Source organism: Cuculus canorus, chromosome 4, assembly GCF_017976375.1.
Source record: "Cuculus canorus isolate bCucCan1 chromosome 4, bCucCan1.pri, whole genome shotgun sequence".
Taxonomy (NCBI): Eukaryota; Metazoa; Chordata; class Aves; order Cuculiformes; family Cuculidae; genus Cuculus; species Cuculus canorus.
In genome coordinates this window covers 53,171,956-53,191,421 of record NC_071404.1, presented here as the reverse complement: position 1 = coordinate 53,191,421, position 19,466 = coordinate 53,171,956, and the positions used below count along the sequence as shown (strand labels likewise).

General features: G+C 39.9%; 1 protein-coding gene across 2 annotated transcripts in view; it reads left to right on the top strand.

Moving 5' to 3' along the window:
- PPP3CA (protein phosphatase 3 catalytic subunit alpha) overlaps positions 1-19,466 on the top strand; it is a 197,372-nt gene that overhangs the window by 151,623 nt on the left and 26,283 nt on the right. For both annotated transcript variants that reach the window (XM_054065402.1, XM_054065401.1), the window contains exons 7-8: positions 8,724-8,801; positions 10,069-10,163. In XM_054065402.1, coding sequence (XP_053921377.1) covers positions 8,724-8,801; positions 10,069-10,163 — 173 coding nt within the window. The remainder of the gene's footprint in view (positions 1-8,723; positions 8,802-10,068; positions 10,164-19,466) is intronic.

Genomic DNA, 19,466 nt, shown 5'->3' with positions numbered 1-19,466 from the left:
TTTCTGCTTAGTGGTGATTGTCATTTAAGCAGGAAGATTTCCTGTGTGTGTCTCTGTGTAAAGAGTCAGAAGATTCTCTCTCCTGTACATCAGAGTGGATTTCCAGGTGTGCTGAAGGATGTCCCACTGGTCCCCTCTTTGGCAATGCACAGGGAGGCCAAAATGAGCAACGAACAGTTCCCTTTTCCCGGTTCTGCTTGGGTGCTGGCTGCTGCCTTTCTCCATTCCCAGTGGTAGGCTTCTTGGTCTGTAGACCAAGTGCTGTGGACACCAGGCAGAAGGCAACCTGTTAGGTGTGTTTGAGCTGGTGGTAATATATCTCTCAATTTCTGTTTCCATTCTCTCTTTACCATAGGGAAGGGACTGTATTATCCCATGAATATTACCTTAGGTGGTGATTACATCAAACCTTCCTCTGACAGTATGGGGATTTTGAGGGATTTGTTTGGGTTTTTTTCTTGTTGTGGTAGTTAAGAACAACTTACAAGGACACCAAAGTAATAAAACTGGCGGTTAAATGGCAAAATGAGAAATGTATCCAGTGAAAACTGAAAAAATATTTTTTGTCCAGGGAAGATGTGCAGATGCTATTGAAATGTTAAGAGGTTGTTGGAAGCTTTTGAAGGGAACAGTTCTGGTCCAGCCCATGCTAGCAATACACATCTTAAGTTTCCCCGGGAAGCTCCGTAGAAGTGAGGAGTCCAGCTCTTCCAGTTATTTTAGAAAATCTGGTCCTGAATGTAGCTGACCTGTAACTATTTAGGAAGGTGTCAAAAGTAAATCAGTGACTTTCACCAGTAACTGGGAGACAGAGCAACTAAAATCAACCTCCTTCTTGGTAATCTTAACAGAAAGTTAACAGATGGTTTGACTTTTAGAAATTAGTTTTTCTATTCCTTTCCTTGAGCTGTAATTGTCGCAGTGTGGGAATGGGCTAAGAACAAAGCAGTTTGCACTGCAGCCTGGGCTGCTGGCACACACCTTTGTGGGCAAGTCATACCGCCGCCTTTAGATCGATAATGTCTGAAAGGTGCTCAATAAATGTGTTTGGTCTCATTATGAAAGAAGGTGTCAAACAATTGCAAACAATTGATCTGTTCAGAAATTGGCTTATGACTCCGAGGGCTAAAATCATTCCTCTTCCTTTCAGGAGCATCAAACCCTGGTGCATGCCAGTGAGTAATAATAGCAGTTTCCCTTCATGAACCTCTCGTAGAAAAGTGAAAAGCATTGCAAACATGCCTTGTGCTTAGATACAGGGCTTATTATGTAGTGGAACAACTTTGGGATTTTAGGGTTTTTTTTTCCTCAGGGGTTTGTTTCTTACAATTACATAAAATTTTCCCAGAATATGTATCGGTTTCCTCCTGAAAATATATCATATCTAATCTGTGTCCCGACTCATATTCAGAAGAGTGCATAATTCAGCAAAAGAGGAAATATTTGGAAGATACCTAATTGTCAGGTCATGTGTAAGGCACTTGTAACTGCTTGATGATATGAGCAGATGACTAGCTTGGAGTCATGTTCTCTGAAACTCTATAAAGGCAAGTGCCACTCTTAAAAGAAGTGGCTTGTTGCTCTGGATGGTCACTAATTGCTTGCCTAACGATTATCCCTGGCAAAAAATAAAGTATCCACCAGTGTGCAAGGTCCAATTTTGCTTGTCTTTTCTAGTTACTTCCTGAGAAAAGGAGCAAATTTCCCTAAAGAACCAGCTCAGCTTATCAAACAAGAACTGAATTATGCAGTACTCCAGGACTGCCTGTTGATAGGATGTACTTTGTTTATTCTTCAATGAACGCAATTCCTTAGTTTCTTCAGTCATTTCCAATCAGGAAAGTTATAAGATAGCAGTGGGTACTTTAAAGGAAGTCAGGAAGATTTCGGGCATGCATGTGAGCCAGGGAAATGATTTCTAGATTATTAAGGTCTCTTAGTCCCTTGCAGGAAATAAGTGTAATAAATAATTTTCATTTTATCAGACATGTTCATTATGATGGCAAATTTCAAATTACTTTTCTCTGAATTAAAGTTATTTCCTATAACAAAATGCTGTGAGGAAAACAACAGGAATGTGGCTTTCTAACTGTGTACATGCAACATGTTAACATGGGACTTCCTAGATGAGTTGTACATGAAATCTCTATTCAGCCAAAACTCATTTGTGAAACATTGAGCCACTTGTATGCGGTAAATACTATCGGAAAGTATAAAGACTGTAGCTTACAGACAAGCTTCTTACTGCATTTCTTAGGTGATCACTCCCATACAGCCAATTGAATTTCAAACTGATCAAGTTTTTCTTCAAGAAATTTTCTGTTGCATAAGAGTTCTTGACAGCGTTATGACTTGCACTCTAAAATGTCAGAAACGGCCTAACTTGTTATTTAGAGATGTAAAGAATAGTTAGGTTAATTTTCAAGGATGCTAAGAGTGAACGCTTAATACATGCCTTTTGCATCCAGCGGCATTTCGCAGTGTGGATTGTCAAAAATCTATAGACCCTTGGAAACAGCAATAGCACAATTTCACAGTGAAAGGTAACTGTGGAATTTAAGTAATACTTGGAAATGTATTAAAGTTTTCTGTTCCTTTAAAGTGAACAAAGAGCAACAGCGATGAGACTTCATTTCCCCTATCTGAAGTGGAAGATTGTGTTCCCTTCACAGTCCTGTTTGATGTGATTTCCTGAAAGAGTTAAAATTATTAATGGGGTGCTAATTGTGTAAATTGTTTTTTAATTATGAGGTAAATTGAGCTTTTCTTGCCCATAGAAAATTATGTATTCAGAGAATGCTGTGAACAAGGCAAAAATAACTTGTCCGTGAGTGATTTCCCACCCCTCAACCCTCCAATTTGTCAGCTGATCCAGCCAATGAAGAGGTCTCCTCTTCATCAAAATTATTTAGTTTTGCCTTGAAATTATTTAATGAATATTTATTTTCACTTAGGTGCATTGTACTGATCTTGCCAATGGTCATTGCACTTGTTTCATGGTACAATAGTACAGTAACTCTCAGGCATTTCTATAAGAAACATACCTAAATTGGCAAGCTATACTGCTACTTACCATCTTGGGAATGGCTTCTTTCACTGAACAGAAAGCTTAAATAAGTCAGCTGAAATTTTTTCTCCCTGAAAATAGTATTAACTTGCTAAGCAGGTTTAGGCAGTCATTGAGGTGTGGGGAAAACTCCTTTCTAAGCCACACTAGGATGAGGAATGTAATCATTCCCATAAGGATGGATGGATGGATGGATGGATGGATGGAGAATTAAAATGATGTTTCATCACATTCGGGCAAAGTTACTAGGAACATACGTGGTCCAAACCGTGAAAAATTGCAATTGGATCCATGCCCAGTTTGTTTAATTTCCTTTGTGTCCCAGCTTTGGTAAAGAACATTGGGAGATTAGTTGCTCCACTGAGTTAATTAGCAGTGTTTTATCCTATGTAAAGTATATCAAGGGCTTCCTATCAGGAGTAAGCACTTGTGCAAGCTTAACGGTCACTTTCTGGAATCATTTATGTATATAAGACTTGATTAATTGCTGACTCTTAACGAGAGCATAAGTAGCACGGGCCTGGTCAAAATCAATGAATGACCTTATAAGTAGAGCAGGTACTCAGAAGTTTTCTGCCATCACAGTGCTCCAGCATCTTGGGTTTTCCTAGTGAGTTTAGGATGAGTACTTAAGGAATGTTGAGCTTTATAAAGATGTTTGGCTGTTGATCACATTGTTAGATTTTTCAAAAGCAAGAAGAATAACAAAAGCAGACATGGTTGGCAGGGGTAGGAGTGACCAGCATTGCAGTCTCCTCAAAGAACTTTTGTTAGCCAGCCTTGGGCAGCAGTGAAGTGATTCAGCGTTACAGATGCTCTGGGTCATAATAGTAATTTTGACTTTTCTAGCACATAATTTCAGTGTTTTACTTTACGTGCATGTGAAGTTTGTGAGTATGGAAAGACTGGAAAAATGTCTGCTAAAAGCTTTCGAAGACTATAGCATGTTTCACCTGGGAGTTTAAAGCGCAATTGTATGAATGGGTTTTTTTGCAGTAGCAGCATTTTAAACAGATTCTTCTGCCCATTTTTCAATTTTTCCTTCTTCCAAGCCAAAAGCTTGTTTGCTGCCCTTGCATTATGTGCCCAGCTGTATTGGTAGAATTGCTCACGTGCTCCATCAGACCTGGGAACACATCCAGTTTTATAAAGTATGACTCTGCAAAGAAGATACATGTTTATTTGTTCTAATCCCATGTAGTTCCCTGCTCTACTTCTCAGTGCAGCTCTGCAGAACACACAGCTAAAGGCAACAAAAAGCGGATGGAAAGAGATGTGCTGGGAGCTGCCTATGACAGCAAAGCAGCAAAAGCGTTTGCCTTTGACCTTTGAAGACCAAAGTGTGAGGCCAACGGGTTTTGCTGGAAACCTGTTTTTACATGTACTGGTAATCTTAGAGAAGCTGTTGAGCTAAATTTTTACATCCACTTTTTAAAGGAATGTTTGCACCTGTCTTTCATATTAACATGAAGGATAGAAAAAATTAGATTAAATCCATACTTTTTTTTTTCCCCAGTTATTGGTGGAAAAGTGGTTTGATGACATCTGCCATTTTGGTTCATGTTAGCAAAGTATTGTTTCTCTTTCAGAAGTGCATCGGAGTAATCGGTGATCATGCAAAAGAGACCTCAGAGCTAGTAAACTATGCATGAGGCATTTTAATTAAAAAAGGATGCTGAAGTAGGGAATATCATAATCACGTACTCCACAGAGAATAACATCTCAAGTTTAACAGTGGGGTATTTTGTTTTTGCTGTGAGTCACCACTCTTCCATGATTCAGCATGACATATGAAGTGCAGGCAGAAGGCTGGGTCATTCTGGAAAAGCCTGTTACGTGGGAGTGGAGGGTCTGTTTGTTTGGTTTCCCTCTTGGCCAACTGCTTTATTTCTGTTTCTGTCTCATCTGAATTGCAGTGTGAGCTCTGCAAAGTGAGACAGGGAGGAGAGTGTTTCTGGAAGGGTAGTGATCAGAAAAAAACAGTAGGGAATTTGATTACAAGATGATAATAGTCATTAGAAGGATTAGAAAAAAAAAATCCAAGCAGAAGTCTTTTCTATAAAAGCTTGTTTTTCATGATTTTTGCCATAGTCTCCTTATTGTTCACATTTTTAGGGGTTCCTGCTGTTAGCCTAGAAGGTATATGATTTTGTGTTGAGGAATATTGTTTAATATGAAATTGCACCTGGGCAAGATCAAACTGATGTTAAGAAAGTACTGGAAATTATAGCCCTGTACTTATTGTCACCACTGGTATAGCATCTATAATAGCTGTATTTTGGTGTAAACTTTGCTTCTCCCCAGTCTCCACTTAAACAAGTGGCTATAGAAAAATACCTGAGAGTTGTGTTTCCTTTTGCAAAATAAAATACCCACATAAATTCCTCACAGGTTGCAGTGGTCTGGGTAATATGAGTGCTTTTGCTCATTACAGATACCGTGCAGCCAGATTTTGTGTGTATGTGTTTGTATTTGCATGGAGCACTCTGTAGCATCTCTGCCTTTCTTGGTGTGGGCCTTGTAGGATCAGCCGAACTCTGCTGGAAGTCTGTTTTCCGCAGATTTATGAAGAATAAAATAATTAAGGGGGGGAAAAAAACCCAACACGTTTGTACTTTGAAATAGAAAAAAGGAACCTATCATGTCTACTTAGGAGCATTTTTTACCTCTTCATTATATCTTCTTTAAAAGCAGTGCTTAACACTGGATGAAAAAAATACTATTAAAAAAAAAGTAATAGGCTAGACATTTTGAGCAGCTGCACTGATAATGAACATAATCAACTGTCTGTCAGATTTTTCATTATAGACCCTAGTTTTCAGAAGTTAATGTAAAAATTTCTAAACAAAATGTACCATAAGTCTACATTTAGTCACAATTAATTATGAAAAGAAATGTATGCAAATTGGTTCTCATTTACCAGTGCTTTGAATGGCAGCCTGTCAGCATTTGAGATCACTGCAGTTGCCAAAATGATACCCCACGTAATCTGGGAATTGAAATTATTTTATAATGCAACTGGGAATATATGCTAGATGGGTCAAGTCCAAAACCAGCAGTATACCATTCTACTGGGTTTGTAGCCTCTAGCTGCAAGTGGCATTTCAGCTTCAAAATATTCAGGAAGGCTGGAAGTAAGCAGCAGCATTTCTTTTGGATAAACAGGAGTAAGGCAATACATTATTTTTGTTGTGAATTTTCATCTCTTTCATACATGAAGCTAGAAACTGATGAGGCTGTTCAGTGATTGCAAGTGGGCTCTGAAGGTGGTCCATGAAATCATGTCTAGGACAGCAGGTCTTTTGTGTAATGCTTATTTGAGAGTTGTTTGCGGGTCTTTTAACTTGCTCAGTGTGTTTCACAACAGCTTTTACTGAAATGTTTTGCATAACAGTGCTGGTATATGACTGCACCTTGCCCCTAAGGTACTGCAAAACAGTGTACTCTTGCTAGGTGGTTGATAATATGTGCAGTACTGTAACATAATGCTTATATGTGAGTTACGCTGGGAGATTCAGAAACTCTACAATTTTCTCTATTATTTACAGAAACACTGCGAGCCTGTTCATGCTGCAGAACTAGCACAGATATGATTATGGAGGTGCCTTAGTGTCTTCCCCTTGTATTTCCTTCTTTAAACCTTTCTGAGTGTTCTGTTATTTGAACTATGGAGAGTTGAATTGATAGTGGAAAATAAACATGGTGAATGGATTTTAGTGCAGAATCTATTTTGCTTCTTCTGCAACCATAAGGTGACATTTCAGAGCTGCTATGTGAAGTTTACACCTCTAGCCACCAGTTTTGATTTATTTTTTTAAGCAACAATTGGATTGTTGCTCTCCACCTTGCCCAGCAATGAGAATAGGGAGTTACAACGTCTGTGTATCACATACCACAGCTCAAATTCAGAAAAATTTGCCTCCTGGTCCCAGTCTCAGGTCAGATGTTGCTCTGGGGTAGACTGTGTTCAGAAGGCAGCCCAACTCTCCACCTGTGCCAGGCCTCCCTTTCCACCACATCAACCTCCACTACTGGAAGTTAATTCTACTGGAAGTTAATTCAGAGAGTGACAGAAGGTGGTAACAGTTGGTTTCTGCTCAGGTTTAATGTTTTAAATGCAACTTCTTTAAGCTGCTAGTGAGAATGGAGCCAATACCATGCTGCATCCTTGCCAGTAAAGGATGTTAAATTCAGAAGTGCCTTTGAGATGTAGAGTGACCAGGCTGCAGGGAAATGCGTAAGGCCACCTGCTACCTCACAAGGGTGGCTGCTTTCCCCACTGTGGCTGGGTCATGAAATATAAAAGAGTCAGCTGAAAGACTGCTTCGTTTCAAGGGTGGGAAATAAATCTGGATAAGGCAAAATAACTTGTGTGGGGCTAGCCCAAAGAAGGAGGCAAGGGAAGAGCTCTAGGTTTTATCTGAATAAAGACTTTTTAAACCTCTTAGGTGTTTTTAAGGGACCTGGTAAGTTTTGCCAAGGTTTTTGCCCTCTTCCATGCATAGTCTTTGTCCTGTCACTCTTGCTACAGTTGGCTTTTACAGGGGAAGACAGGAAGTTTTGGCTTTCTTAGGTGCTGTATTAAATTACCAATGACAGGAGAAGAGAGGTTTTGCTTCCTGTCTTGAAATAATAGATGGCCATCATGCTTGTTGTCCTTCAGTGCAGGCATGGAGTGTCATCAGTGGTTTAAAATCAAGAAGAAAACAGTCATTACAGGACAAAAAAGCTTATTTTCAAAAGCAACAAAATGGAGTCATTTTAAGTTCTGTAGTATTTATTTAGGTATAATTTTAAACAGCTTTGCTCTGAAAACTTAATATTTCACATGTGTGCTGTCAAAACTGCTTTCAGGTTATGCTATGTTTTCTTCTTCTTGTATGTGGTTTCCATATGTGTTTGGTGTCTTAAACAGCAAGAATATTTTTTACAGTGCTGAGCTGGTAACAAACGACTCCCTTATTCTTCTTGAAAGCAACTGTCCATGTACTGTGAAAAATATGATAGAGATTCCTCTATCTAATTCCTCTATCACCATTTTAACCTTGTGATTTTGTTTACACTCATACAGTAGAACACATCTTGGAAAGATGTATTCAATGAGCACGCTTTGGGGGTTTTGGAAGTCACAGAATTTGCATTTTAAATTACTAAGGGGAAAGATAATTCTTGTTTATCAAGGACACAAAGTTCAGAAGGTTGAACATCTCCAGTTTGGAGACTGATTTGCCTTTCTTTTTTTTTGTCTTTCTCCCTTTCTTTCTTTGTACCATCTTCTTATCCAGTGTCCATAAGCAGCTTGCGCATCCTGTAGTTAGTGGGCGAGGAGGTTTTCTGTTGCAGGCAACCATTGTGTCACATTTTTCTTTTTCCAAGTAGATTTAATCTTAAAGTATAATAAAAGAACTTTCATTCTGATGAGCAGTAAGGTGATCGTTGTTATGTAATGAATTGCAACTTTCCAGCATTTCTCTCCATGCAGTTCTGGGGTGGGAATGAAAAATATGCTGCTGCTGTTGTCTCTATGAAATCTGCCTGCAGAGCAGGGGCTGATTTAATGAATGATGCATGTCGGATAATACATTTTCTGAAAGCTAGAGTTAAATGTAGTGCTTATGATAATGCCATAACAGGTGCTATTATTGTCTTTCAACAGTTACCCTGCTGTATGTGAATTCCTACAGCACAATAACTTGTTATCTATACTCCGAGCTCATGAAGCCCAGGATGCTGGGTAAGTACGTGTGCAGAGGGAGCACTTAAAATGAATAATAGCTTACCGTTGTCAAACAGAGGAAGGAAATAAAGAATGACTGAATGAGAATGACCTGGAAAACTTAAAATTAAGTTGCAACATCTCTCAGTTTGTATTAATAGTATGAAAACATACACTGGCATTCAGATGTCTTTTACATGGTTATTACTGAGTTACAGGACTTCATGAATCCTCATATATCCTACTGACTTAGTGATTATAAGTGGCATAAAATGACCAAAAATTATTTGGATGAAGGATTGGTGTCTGAATAAATAGCTTTGCGTATTAATGTGTTTATTTAGAGGTAGAATCTTTACCCAACCTGAAGAGGAATAAAAGATAAAGTAGCAAGATTGTAGGAATGAGTTCAATATTCACTATGCATATAAAAAAGCTATTCCAAAGATTCAGATTATCACATACTTAAAAACCTCATTGCAATTAAAAGCAAATTATTACACTGCCAAAAATAACTGGTATGAAATACCCAAGGGTAGTGAAATTTCATTTTCATTTTATTGCTTTCCAATAACAAGTGAAAAATAATGTTTTGAGGAAGGGATTGCATTGAAACTATACAATTGTTTCAGTGCAACTATAGTGGATGTTTGCCAAATTCTTCAATTTCTTGTAGCTGAAGGCTAAAGAGCAAGTTTTGGTGTTGCTTCTGTTGTACTAAGACAGAAGTACTGTTTGGTTGGTTTTCTTCCAATTACCGGCAGGTTTAATGCTTGATTGATTATATGTTGGTCCAATAAGCCTTTTATTTTATAATGAAGCAGGGTTAGGTATTGAAAACACACAAGCATTAGTAAACTGGCTAAACAACTGGATCATATTAGACATAGCACTGAAAATATTTGACCTCCTATTTCCCCTCCACTTCTCTTCTGAAGGCCATACTGTACAACTCTGGGAACGTCCTGGGGTGCCTGCACAGAGAGGCCGCTTGGCTCCAGGGATGAGCACTGAGCAATTTCATAACAAAACCCACTTCTGACTCACTAAATTTTAGGTGCAGGCACAGTTTTTGTGTATGGTATGGATCCCTGCCTATCTCAGATTGATATAATGAATAAGCCTGCAGGAAATATTCTTTTCTACAGCTTTAAAAAGCATATATGCATCTTTTTCTATCTTGATATTTATTAACCACCAGTGCAGACATGTCCTAGAGTATTTGTTCAGCAACAAATGCCCACCCAATACTGGGCAATAATTAGTATCTTCTCTTTCCTTCTAGATATCGTATGTACAGGAAAAGCCAAACAACAGGCTTCCCTTCACTAATCACAATTTTTTCAGCACCAAACTATCTAGATGTATACAATAACAAAGGTAAGAATTTAATTCCTGTTAATACATACAGTAGACTGTATTTCTCTTGACTCAAATATATTACATTGGCTTTCTTTTTCACTCCTTCCTCTGTTTATATGTTCATACCTATTTCTTTCTGTATTAGTTCATGCCCATTCTATTTATTGCATAATACAAATTAATTACAGGCATGTATATGCCTCTGAATGTAACTATAGATTCTAACATGCTGTGGGATATTTCTGTATTTTGTCTGCAAGTTATTAAGTAAATGTTACACAGGAAGCAAAACTGAAAACAGGTCTATTGACTAAGAGAAGTATATTAAGAAATGCTGCGAATTACATGTTCAGAGCCCAACATTCCTTTTAATTAAGTATTTATCCCTTTATTCCTTTCCAGTAAAATTAATGGAGTTTGTGTATGCAGACCCTCTAGCCAAGGAATGAACTGACGGATCATCAGTGGATAAAGCATGGGATATATGTTTTCTGAGTTCCTTTGTTTAGCATTTTTAATCACTTGAAAACTATTACGTAGCAAATGAAATATCATTAGGAAAAAAAAAGGTTACTGCACAAATAAGCAGTCACTGGTCACTTTATAGAGACTTTACTGAATACAAATGTTTGCAGCTTCTCTGAGTTTGTTTGTTTACTGCATTCCCTGAAATCTCCTCTAATGAACTGGAAAAATAAATCACATTTCTAAAAATAAAACACTCAAATAAACCTGTCCTCCTATATCCTGAAATGAGCAGTAATGTATACCTTCTCCTATTTCCAGTAAAGCTGAAATTATTTGTTTTCCTTTGTTAGCAAAACAAAATAATTCTTTTTCTCATTGATATTCTTGAAAGTAGCTCCATTGCAAAGACATCAGTCATTCTTAAGAAGAGAAATTTTTAATTTGCCTGAAAAGGAAGTAAGCAATTTTTTACTTATTTTTTTAAAACTTGGAACAGAAAGTTTCTTCAGGCATCATTTGGTATTGTAAAATTTATAATCCAAAAGCTGTTATGCCATGCACTGTACGCAGAGGAAGGAAACTCTTCACTGTTAGATAATAGGGTCTGTACATTTTGATCTTCTCAATGTGCATGTTAACTTGTGGAAAAGTCAATAAACGCATTCTGCAAAAAACATGCAAACAGAGCTCTTAGTAGCTACTTTTGTAAAAGTAAACAGTAAAGAAATTCTGCTGGCAACCCAAAAAGCACAGGATGAAATAAGTATTTTCTTGGCAGCATCATTGCTGTTGGTGAAAAGGTGTGTTTACTTTCTGGATTGGCTGCTTTGGGTAGAAGGCAGACCAGTGACAGGTCTGTACACGTAAGGTGACAGAAAGCATTCACCTTTTCTTTCTTAATGCATGGAGGCGGTTCTGTGCACGTGCAAGCAATAAGGGAACACATGAGATTTTTGCCATGAAGGCAAACATTAAATGTAAGCAGTGATTTATAATATTCAAAATCTTAAATTTGCAAACAGAGTTTGGGTGATCAAAAGCAGCACCTCTTTGTTATCTCCATTTTGGAGGAGTCATTTCTCTTGTTCCAGGATGCTCCACTGTGGCTGACAGGTCTTAAAACTGCTAGAAGGTCTTTTCTGGTGAAAGGCTGAGAGGCCAGCTGTGGAGAGGTGCTGGTTATCTGCAGTCACGACAAGAGTTGTGTGCATTGCCGGGGTTTATCCTCCCTGAGTGAGCTCAGGCAAATGAACATTGGTGCGAGATCAGCACTGCTGTGCCACTCTTTAATGTGTGACTTGTTGTAAATTTAGAGGCTGACCTTTAGCAGCTTTGTAATGAATTTCTGTTGGGTTTAGCTGCCTCCTTTTCTCTCAGAAGTTTTGACGCATTATTTCATGTGACTGATTGCACTGGCTCTTGGCATTTAAAGTACATAATGCGTAGTTTTTCATGCTGCATTGCTCATGCATCTTCATCTGGATAGTGTTTGGGTGCTTGCTTCCCTCTTCAAGAAAGAAAAACACTATCATCCTCAATCAGTCCAAAACATAGCTACTTGTCAACTTCCTTGATTTGCAGCAGATAAATTAAATAAGAACACAGTGCTTCTGACTGACTGATTTCAGGAGGCAAATGAAAGTGTTTTTCCATCCAGAGGTGTTACAGGACAGTTGCTCTAGCTGACTCATCATCCACTGGTGCATAACCTGATTGATTTTTACAGATCTTTTGGGGGTTTGATTACTGACAGTTTTTGGAAAGACAGTTACTCTCCTACTAGTAAGTGCTGTCTTTTCTAGTATGAGTTCTTAGTATGCTTCTCATTGTCACTTAGCTAATAGTCACCCTAAATAAATTCCAGAAAGATTGTATCTCCCACTGGTGTGAATGGGTAATTTTAAAATGCAGTGTTGTTTAGATAAATACACCCTTTTCCAAAAGCTGCAAGGGTCTAAGAATGCTTATTTTCTATCCCAGGTTGATAATTCTCATACCCATTAAAGCAGATGTACTTTTTTGTGCTTCTTCAAAGCCCTGAAGAAGGAGTAGGTTTGATTGCCAACTTTATTCAAGGGCTTATTCAATCCTGCCTGGAGAGCAGCCGCTGGGTTCAGATATGTAATCAAAGAGCAGTAGGGAGGCAACGTTGCCAGTAGAAAAGGAGGTTTGGCGAGAATAGTTGAATATAAGGTACCCAAACAAGGCCACGTTCAGCATATCTGCTGTTAATAATGCTGCTGCGGGCCTTCTGCATGCACTGTCTTACAGTACTGACCTGCCATGGGAATGCCTTGTGGCTTTGCTCCACTGGATTCTGGCACTGAAGGGAGTTTCCTGTATCCTTTTGGTCACTGGCCATTGTCTCTTGAAGACTGCATGAGTAATTCATCCATCATGTGGCTGCTGGTCCTGTTGCAACTCCAGCCCACACACATGCACGACTTGAGGTGCCAAAGTTAGGTTTTTCAATTAGGAGGCTCCTGTGAGGGGCTGCCTGTGTAGTTAATGGAGGTAGAGAGACATGCATTCAGATACTCAGAAACTGCCTAGATATGGGGAGCCTAGTGTCCTTCCTCTTTCCAAGACTATTCTTCTTCATTATTTTTATTAATGCCTTCCATATTCATTATAATGGAGAGTATTGGCAAAGGGGAGGAATTTATACAGATGGTTTTTGGCAGCTTCCAAGCTTCTGTTCAGTGTTTTCATTTCAGTGATTTCTCAAACATTTGTGTTCTCATTTATATTATTAAAAGGCATAAAGAAAAGGATACTTTAAGATCGTTTTTGAAACTTGTTACAAGAATACCGTCGCATTAATGATTTTCTAAGACTTCTGCTTCTGGAGAGGATCAAGACTCTCCATGCAAGAAGATAAATGTTAATTGGATTATGATAGTTACCTGTGAGTTCATGGCCTTGCAGGAAGGTTGTACTGATCAAGAAACTCTGAGAAAGTTGTGTAAGTACAGTTTTACCACTGGATTCAAGTGTGCCCATCCCTAGGAGAAATTCTCCATAGCAACAGAGTAAGGGGGTGCAAAAAATTACTGCATAGTATGATCTGTTGTCTTGGTGCCTAAATTTTCATTCCTTCATTTTATTTCTTAATGCTTTAATTAGGAACTGTTGTAATGCTGTTCTTGCCACAACAACAACAAAAAAACCAAGTGTAAGATTTTACACAGTTCTACAGTGGCAGGCAATTTATTTGTAAATCATTGGCAATACTTCATATTTTACTGTCTGGCTGTCACTTCGGTAAGTGCTTGCTTTTTGGCTGAGTGAACAATTTTAACTAGCTGTCTAAAGGCAGACTATTATCTTTTGAACATTTTTAAAAGATTAAGTTTCACAGTGGTGAGATAACCACCAGAGAATCCGGAGCTTTTGAAAAAAATAACGTGATGTCTCTTCCAACATGCTGCAATGTACATGTGATGTTGCTGAAAGGAAAAGCAGATGATGAAGGAAAGAAACAAAGTATGCAAGGGAGTTTGGCATACTAGAAAAATCAAAACCAGCTGTACATCAGTATACTTGTGAAAGTATGAGATAAGTAATGTATCAATGAAGCATGTATAAAGCATCAGCATGTGGCATGCCACAGATACGCATTAAGAAATTTACCTGATCCAAATGGATCTAACAGGGAAAATTATTTTCATATTGGAAAAAGGCAGAGTGAAACACTTGTAAGACAAGGGTGATAGTTGAGAAATTATAACAGCAGAAAAGCAAGGTAACCTCTGTTTGCCCTGTCAGCTTTATTTCATGCTTTATCTCTGCTGTTGTGATGAGGCTTTGTTGTGGAAACAAAAGCTTTTAAAGAGGACCTGTCAGGGTATCTAGGCCATCTCACTGCAGTTGCAGGGCGGTTTTGCCAGAAGTGATTTTTGCGGTCTCTTGACAAAATCTTGAATGCTGTTGCATCGTTTCTTTGGAAGATGCAATTGCACACGGGAAAAACCCAAAACTTCTGAATTCTGTAAGGGAAGTTTTTCCTAACTGCAATTAGCCAAACTTCTGTGCTGGATTATTTACATCATTACCTTGTATGGTAAATCATTTTTTCCTTTGATAATGTTTAAAATCCTTAAGCATTTTACTAACCCTTATCCCTGACCTATCTCAGGAAAAAAATGCTGTGGTTACTTAGCAACTCTGCTGGAGGAGAAAGCACTGCTCCCAGTTACACAGCTACTGCTGAAGTTAATTTGGCATTAGATCAGAAACTCAAATTCTTTCCTAGATCTAAAGACTTGAGAGACCTTTGCTGAATTTCTTCTCCAAATATAGTATAAGTTTTCTGTAAAAAATACTAGAAAATTAGTTAACTTGTTTGCTAAAATTATTTTGAGGTTGTTTATCTAAAAAGATGTAGTTCATTCTGAGCTAGTATTTCCACCATGCTCATTTTTTATTTCTGATGGAAATGTTATTAATTTATACTGAAAAGTGATTCAGCAGATCTTGAATATCTTTGGGTAATTCTGAACTATCAGTCACACAATTTAAAGTTGCTCACCTTGCTTAAGGCGTTAATTCAGCTCCCACCATATAGGCTTTTAAAGTGCCATTTGAGATGCCAGAAGGGTTGGAGACATCCACTCAGACCTGACAGGTACAACACAGGAGACGGAGGTGCTCTAGGCTCGTCTTTGACAGAGAAAGACCAAGGAGATGCCCCAGGGAGGTCTCACATGGCACTGGGTGCTTGTATTTGACCATGAGAAAGTTAGAAGAGCTGACTCCATTTCTGGCTGAAGGAAGGAGGTTTTTTACCTGCACATTTTTAGCCACCATTTTTTCCATCCTTACGCACCAATGTTAAGTGCTTGAAGCTAAACAGTACTAATGCAGTAGTGTTTCATTTCACTCTAACGTGATTTCAGCATCCAGTATGTCAGTTTACTAACATTGGAAAGACGTATAATGTCATTTGGGATATCTGTGCATCTTCACTTTACAAAACATTAGCTTCGAAAACTCATTTACAACAAGAAGTACGAAAATTAGGTTAAAATGTGTGTGGCTGTTCAGAATAATAAAATAAGATTCTTGCTCTGGTTAGTGATTATACACGATAAAACTGTGGCTGGTGGCTTGGTCTGCTAGCATCTATCTGAGTATACATTTGGAAAGAAAAGTATATGAGTTGCAGCCTGTAATAACAAGCAACTGAATTTGGAAATGTTGGAGAGTCTCACATTTTCCTCAGTTATGGGTTTCATAACTAAATGAACCTATCCCACTTTCTTTTGTCTCATCCATCAGTGATTCAATGGTCTGTAGCCATCTAATTTTCAAAATATTTCTGCTCTTTCAGGACAGCTGAGGTCTCCTATAACTACTTAGGGATCAAGTTAATGTGAACTAAGAAATGAAGCAGTGGTGAAACACCCCCTAATCACCCCCAAACCTTTTCTGAGCCAACAGAGAGGAGAAAAAGAGCTATGACCGAAAGAAAGCAAGACACCATAGAATCATAGAATCACCAGGTTGGAAAGGACCCACTGGATCATCGAGTCCAACCATTCCTAACACTCCCTTAAACCATGTCCCTAAGCACTTCACACACCCGTTCCTTAAACACCTCCAGGGAAGGCGACTCGACCACCTCCCTGGGCAGCCTGTTCCAGTGCCCAATGACTCTTTCCGTGAAGATTTTTTTTTCTGATATTCAGCCTGAACCTCCCCTGGTGGAGCTTCAGGCCATTCCTCCTTGTCCTGTCCCTCTGTCACTTGGGAGAAGAGGCCAGCTCCCTCCTCTCCACAACCTCCTTTCAGGTAGTTGTAGAGAATAATAAGGTCTCCCCCCCGACTCCTCTTCTCCAGGCTAAACAACACCAGTTCCCTCAGCTGGTCCTTGTAAGACTTGTTCTCCAGCCCCCTCACCAGCTTTGTTGCTCTTCTCTGGACACGCTTCAGAGCCTCAGCATCCTTCTTGTGGAGAGGGGCCCAGAACTGAACACAGTACTCAAGGTGCGGTCTCACCAGTGCCGAGTACAGAGGGAGGATAACCTCCCTGGACCTGCTGGTCACACTGTTTCTGAAACAAGCCAGGATGCCATTGGCCTTCTTGGTCACCTGGGCACACTGCTGGCTCATGTTCAGTCGGCTGTCAACCAACACCCCTAGGTCCTTTTCCTCTGAGCAGCTCTCCAGCCACTCTTCCCCCAGTCTGTAGCACTGCACAGGGTTGTTGTGCCCCAAGTGCAGGACCCGGCATTTGGCCTTGTTGAACCTCATGCCATTGGCCTTGGCCCAGCGGTCCAGCCTGTTCAGATCCCTTTGCAGAGCCTCCCTACCCTCCAGCAGATCCACACTTCCACCCAGCAAACTGGGTGTCATCCGCAAACTTGCTGAGGGTGCACTCAATGCCTTCATCCAGGTCATTGATAAAGACATTGAACTGGGCTGGACCCAGTACCGAGCCCTGAGGAACCCCACTTGTGACTGGCCTTCAGCTGGAGTTAACTCCATTGACCACCACTCTCTGGGCCCGGCCATCCAACCAGTTTTCAACCCAGGAGAGTGTGCGCCCATCCAGGCCAGAGGCTGACAGTTTCTGAAGCAGAATGCTGTGAGAGACTGTGTCAAAGGCTTTACTGAAGTCCAAGAAGACTACATCCACAGCCTTTCCCTCATCCAGTCGAGTCATTTTGTCATAGAAGGTGATCAGGTTAGTTTGGCAAGACCTGCCTTTCGTAAACCCATGTTGACTGGGCCTGATCACCCGGTTCTCTTGCATGTGCTTCATGATAGCACTCAAGATTACCTGTTCCATGACTTTCCCCGGCACTGAGGTCAGACTGACAGGCCCGTAGTTCCCTGGATTCTCCCTGCAACCCTTCTTGTAGATGGGCACAACATTAGCCAGCCTCCAGTCTAGTGGAACTTCCCCAGTCAGCCAGGACTGCTGGAAGATGATGGAAAGGGGTTTGGAAAGGACATTCACCAGCTCCTCCAATACTCTTGGGTGGATCCCATCCAGCCTCATAGACTTGTGGGTGTCTAGGTGGGCAAGCAAGTCTCTAACCGCCTCCTCTTGGATCATGGGAGCCTCGTTCTGCTCCTCTAACTCCTGGGTTTGTACACAGAGGGAAAAACTTTCCTTATTATTAAAGACTGAGGCAAAGAAGGCATTAAGTACCTCAGCCTTGTCCTTATCCCCTGTCACTGTCATTCCTTCTGCATCCAATAGGGACTGAATATTCTCCCTAGTCCTCCTTTTCTTGTTGATGTATTTGTAGAAAGATTTTTTATTATCTTTCACAGACTTAGCCAATTTGATTTCTAGTTGGGCCTTAGCCCTCCTGATTTTTTCCCTGCGCGATCTCACCTCCTCCCTGTAGTCAACCCAAGACACCTGCCCCTTTCTCCAAAGCTCATAGACCTTCTTCTTTTTGATGCATCTCAAGATCTTCCTGCTCCACCAAGCTGGCTTTTTCCTCTGCCGGCTCCTTTTCCGGAACACAGGGATGGCTTGCTCTTGAGCTGCTAAGATTTCATTTTTTAAGAGCTCCCAGCCCTCGTGGGCTCCCTTGCCCTGAAGGACTGTCTCCCATGGGACTTTGCCAACCAACCTTCTGAACAGTCCAAAGTCTGCCCTCTGGAAGTTTAATGTGACTGTTTTGCTAATCCCCTTCTTTATCCCACCTAGAACTGAAAACCCTATCATCTCATGATCGCTTAGTCCCAGGCATCCTCCAACTGTCACATCTGCCACAAAACCTTTTCTATTCACAAAGAGCAGGTCAAGGAGGGCACCCTCCCTTGTTGGTTTACTAACCAGTTGTGTGAGGAAGTTGTCTTCCACGCACTCCAGGAACCTCCTAGACTGCTTCCTTTCTGCTGTATTGTACTCCCAGCAGATATCCAGAAGGTTGAAGTCTCCCACGAGGACAAGAGGTAGAGATCTAGAGACTATCCCGAGCTGTTTATAGAAGAGCTCATCAGCTGCTTCTTCTTGGCTGGGTGGTCTGTAGACACCAGAATATCTCAGGGAAATTCCCGTTATTCTTTGAGAAGCATCTTCATGATCATAGATTCGTAGAGTGGCAGGGACACCTTACAGTAGATGAGGTTGCTCAAAGCCTCATCTAACCCGACCTTGAACACCTCCAGGGACGGGGCATCTGTGACTTCTTTGGACAACCTGTTCCAGTGTCTCACCACCCTCACAGTGAAAAATTTCTTCTTAATATCTAATCTAAATCTCCCCTCTTTCAGCTTAAAACTACTACCACGTGTCCTATCGCTGCACTCCCTGATAAAGAGGCCCTCCCCATCTTTCCTATAGACCCCCTTTAAGTACTGGAAGGCTCCTACTTCAGGGTGAAGTTTTCTTCTTCTGACTGCTAAGTAATAGTCAGAACGGCATGATCATAACAATAGCTGATTTGTTTAATGTTAAATATTATCTTCATTAGTTACCTAATAAAAATACTTTGTATATATTGTGCTTGTAAATAAAAGATTTAAAGTGAAAAATTCAGAAAAGTATTTGTGATACTGATAACTAGCCTACTTGATTTTACTCTTTTAGGATTCGGGTTTGTTTTAGAAGACTTCTGTCTCTGCTATTACCCTGCTCTATTGTGTCGTGTTATTTTTCTTCAAGTGGCGTTTGAAGTCATTTGTGGAGGAGCTGTAGAAATAATTTACAAAGGAGAATAGATTCTTAAAATACTGTTATCAGAACTTGCTTCTGTAAGATATTCAGGTGTAAAAATTTGTGTGGTGGTGTGAAGAATTTTTTTACAGTAATTTCAAAATTAAGTTATCTTCCTTTAAAAAAAAAAAATCCCAGCTAAAGCTATTTTTTCTTAATTTGATGTTTTCCAG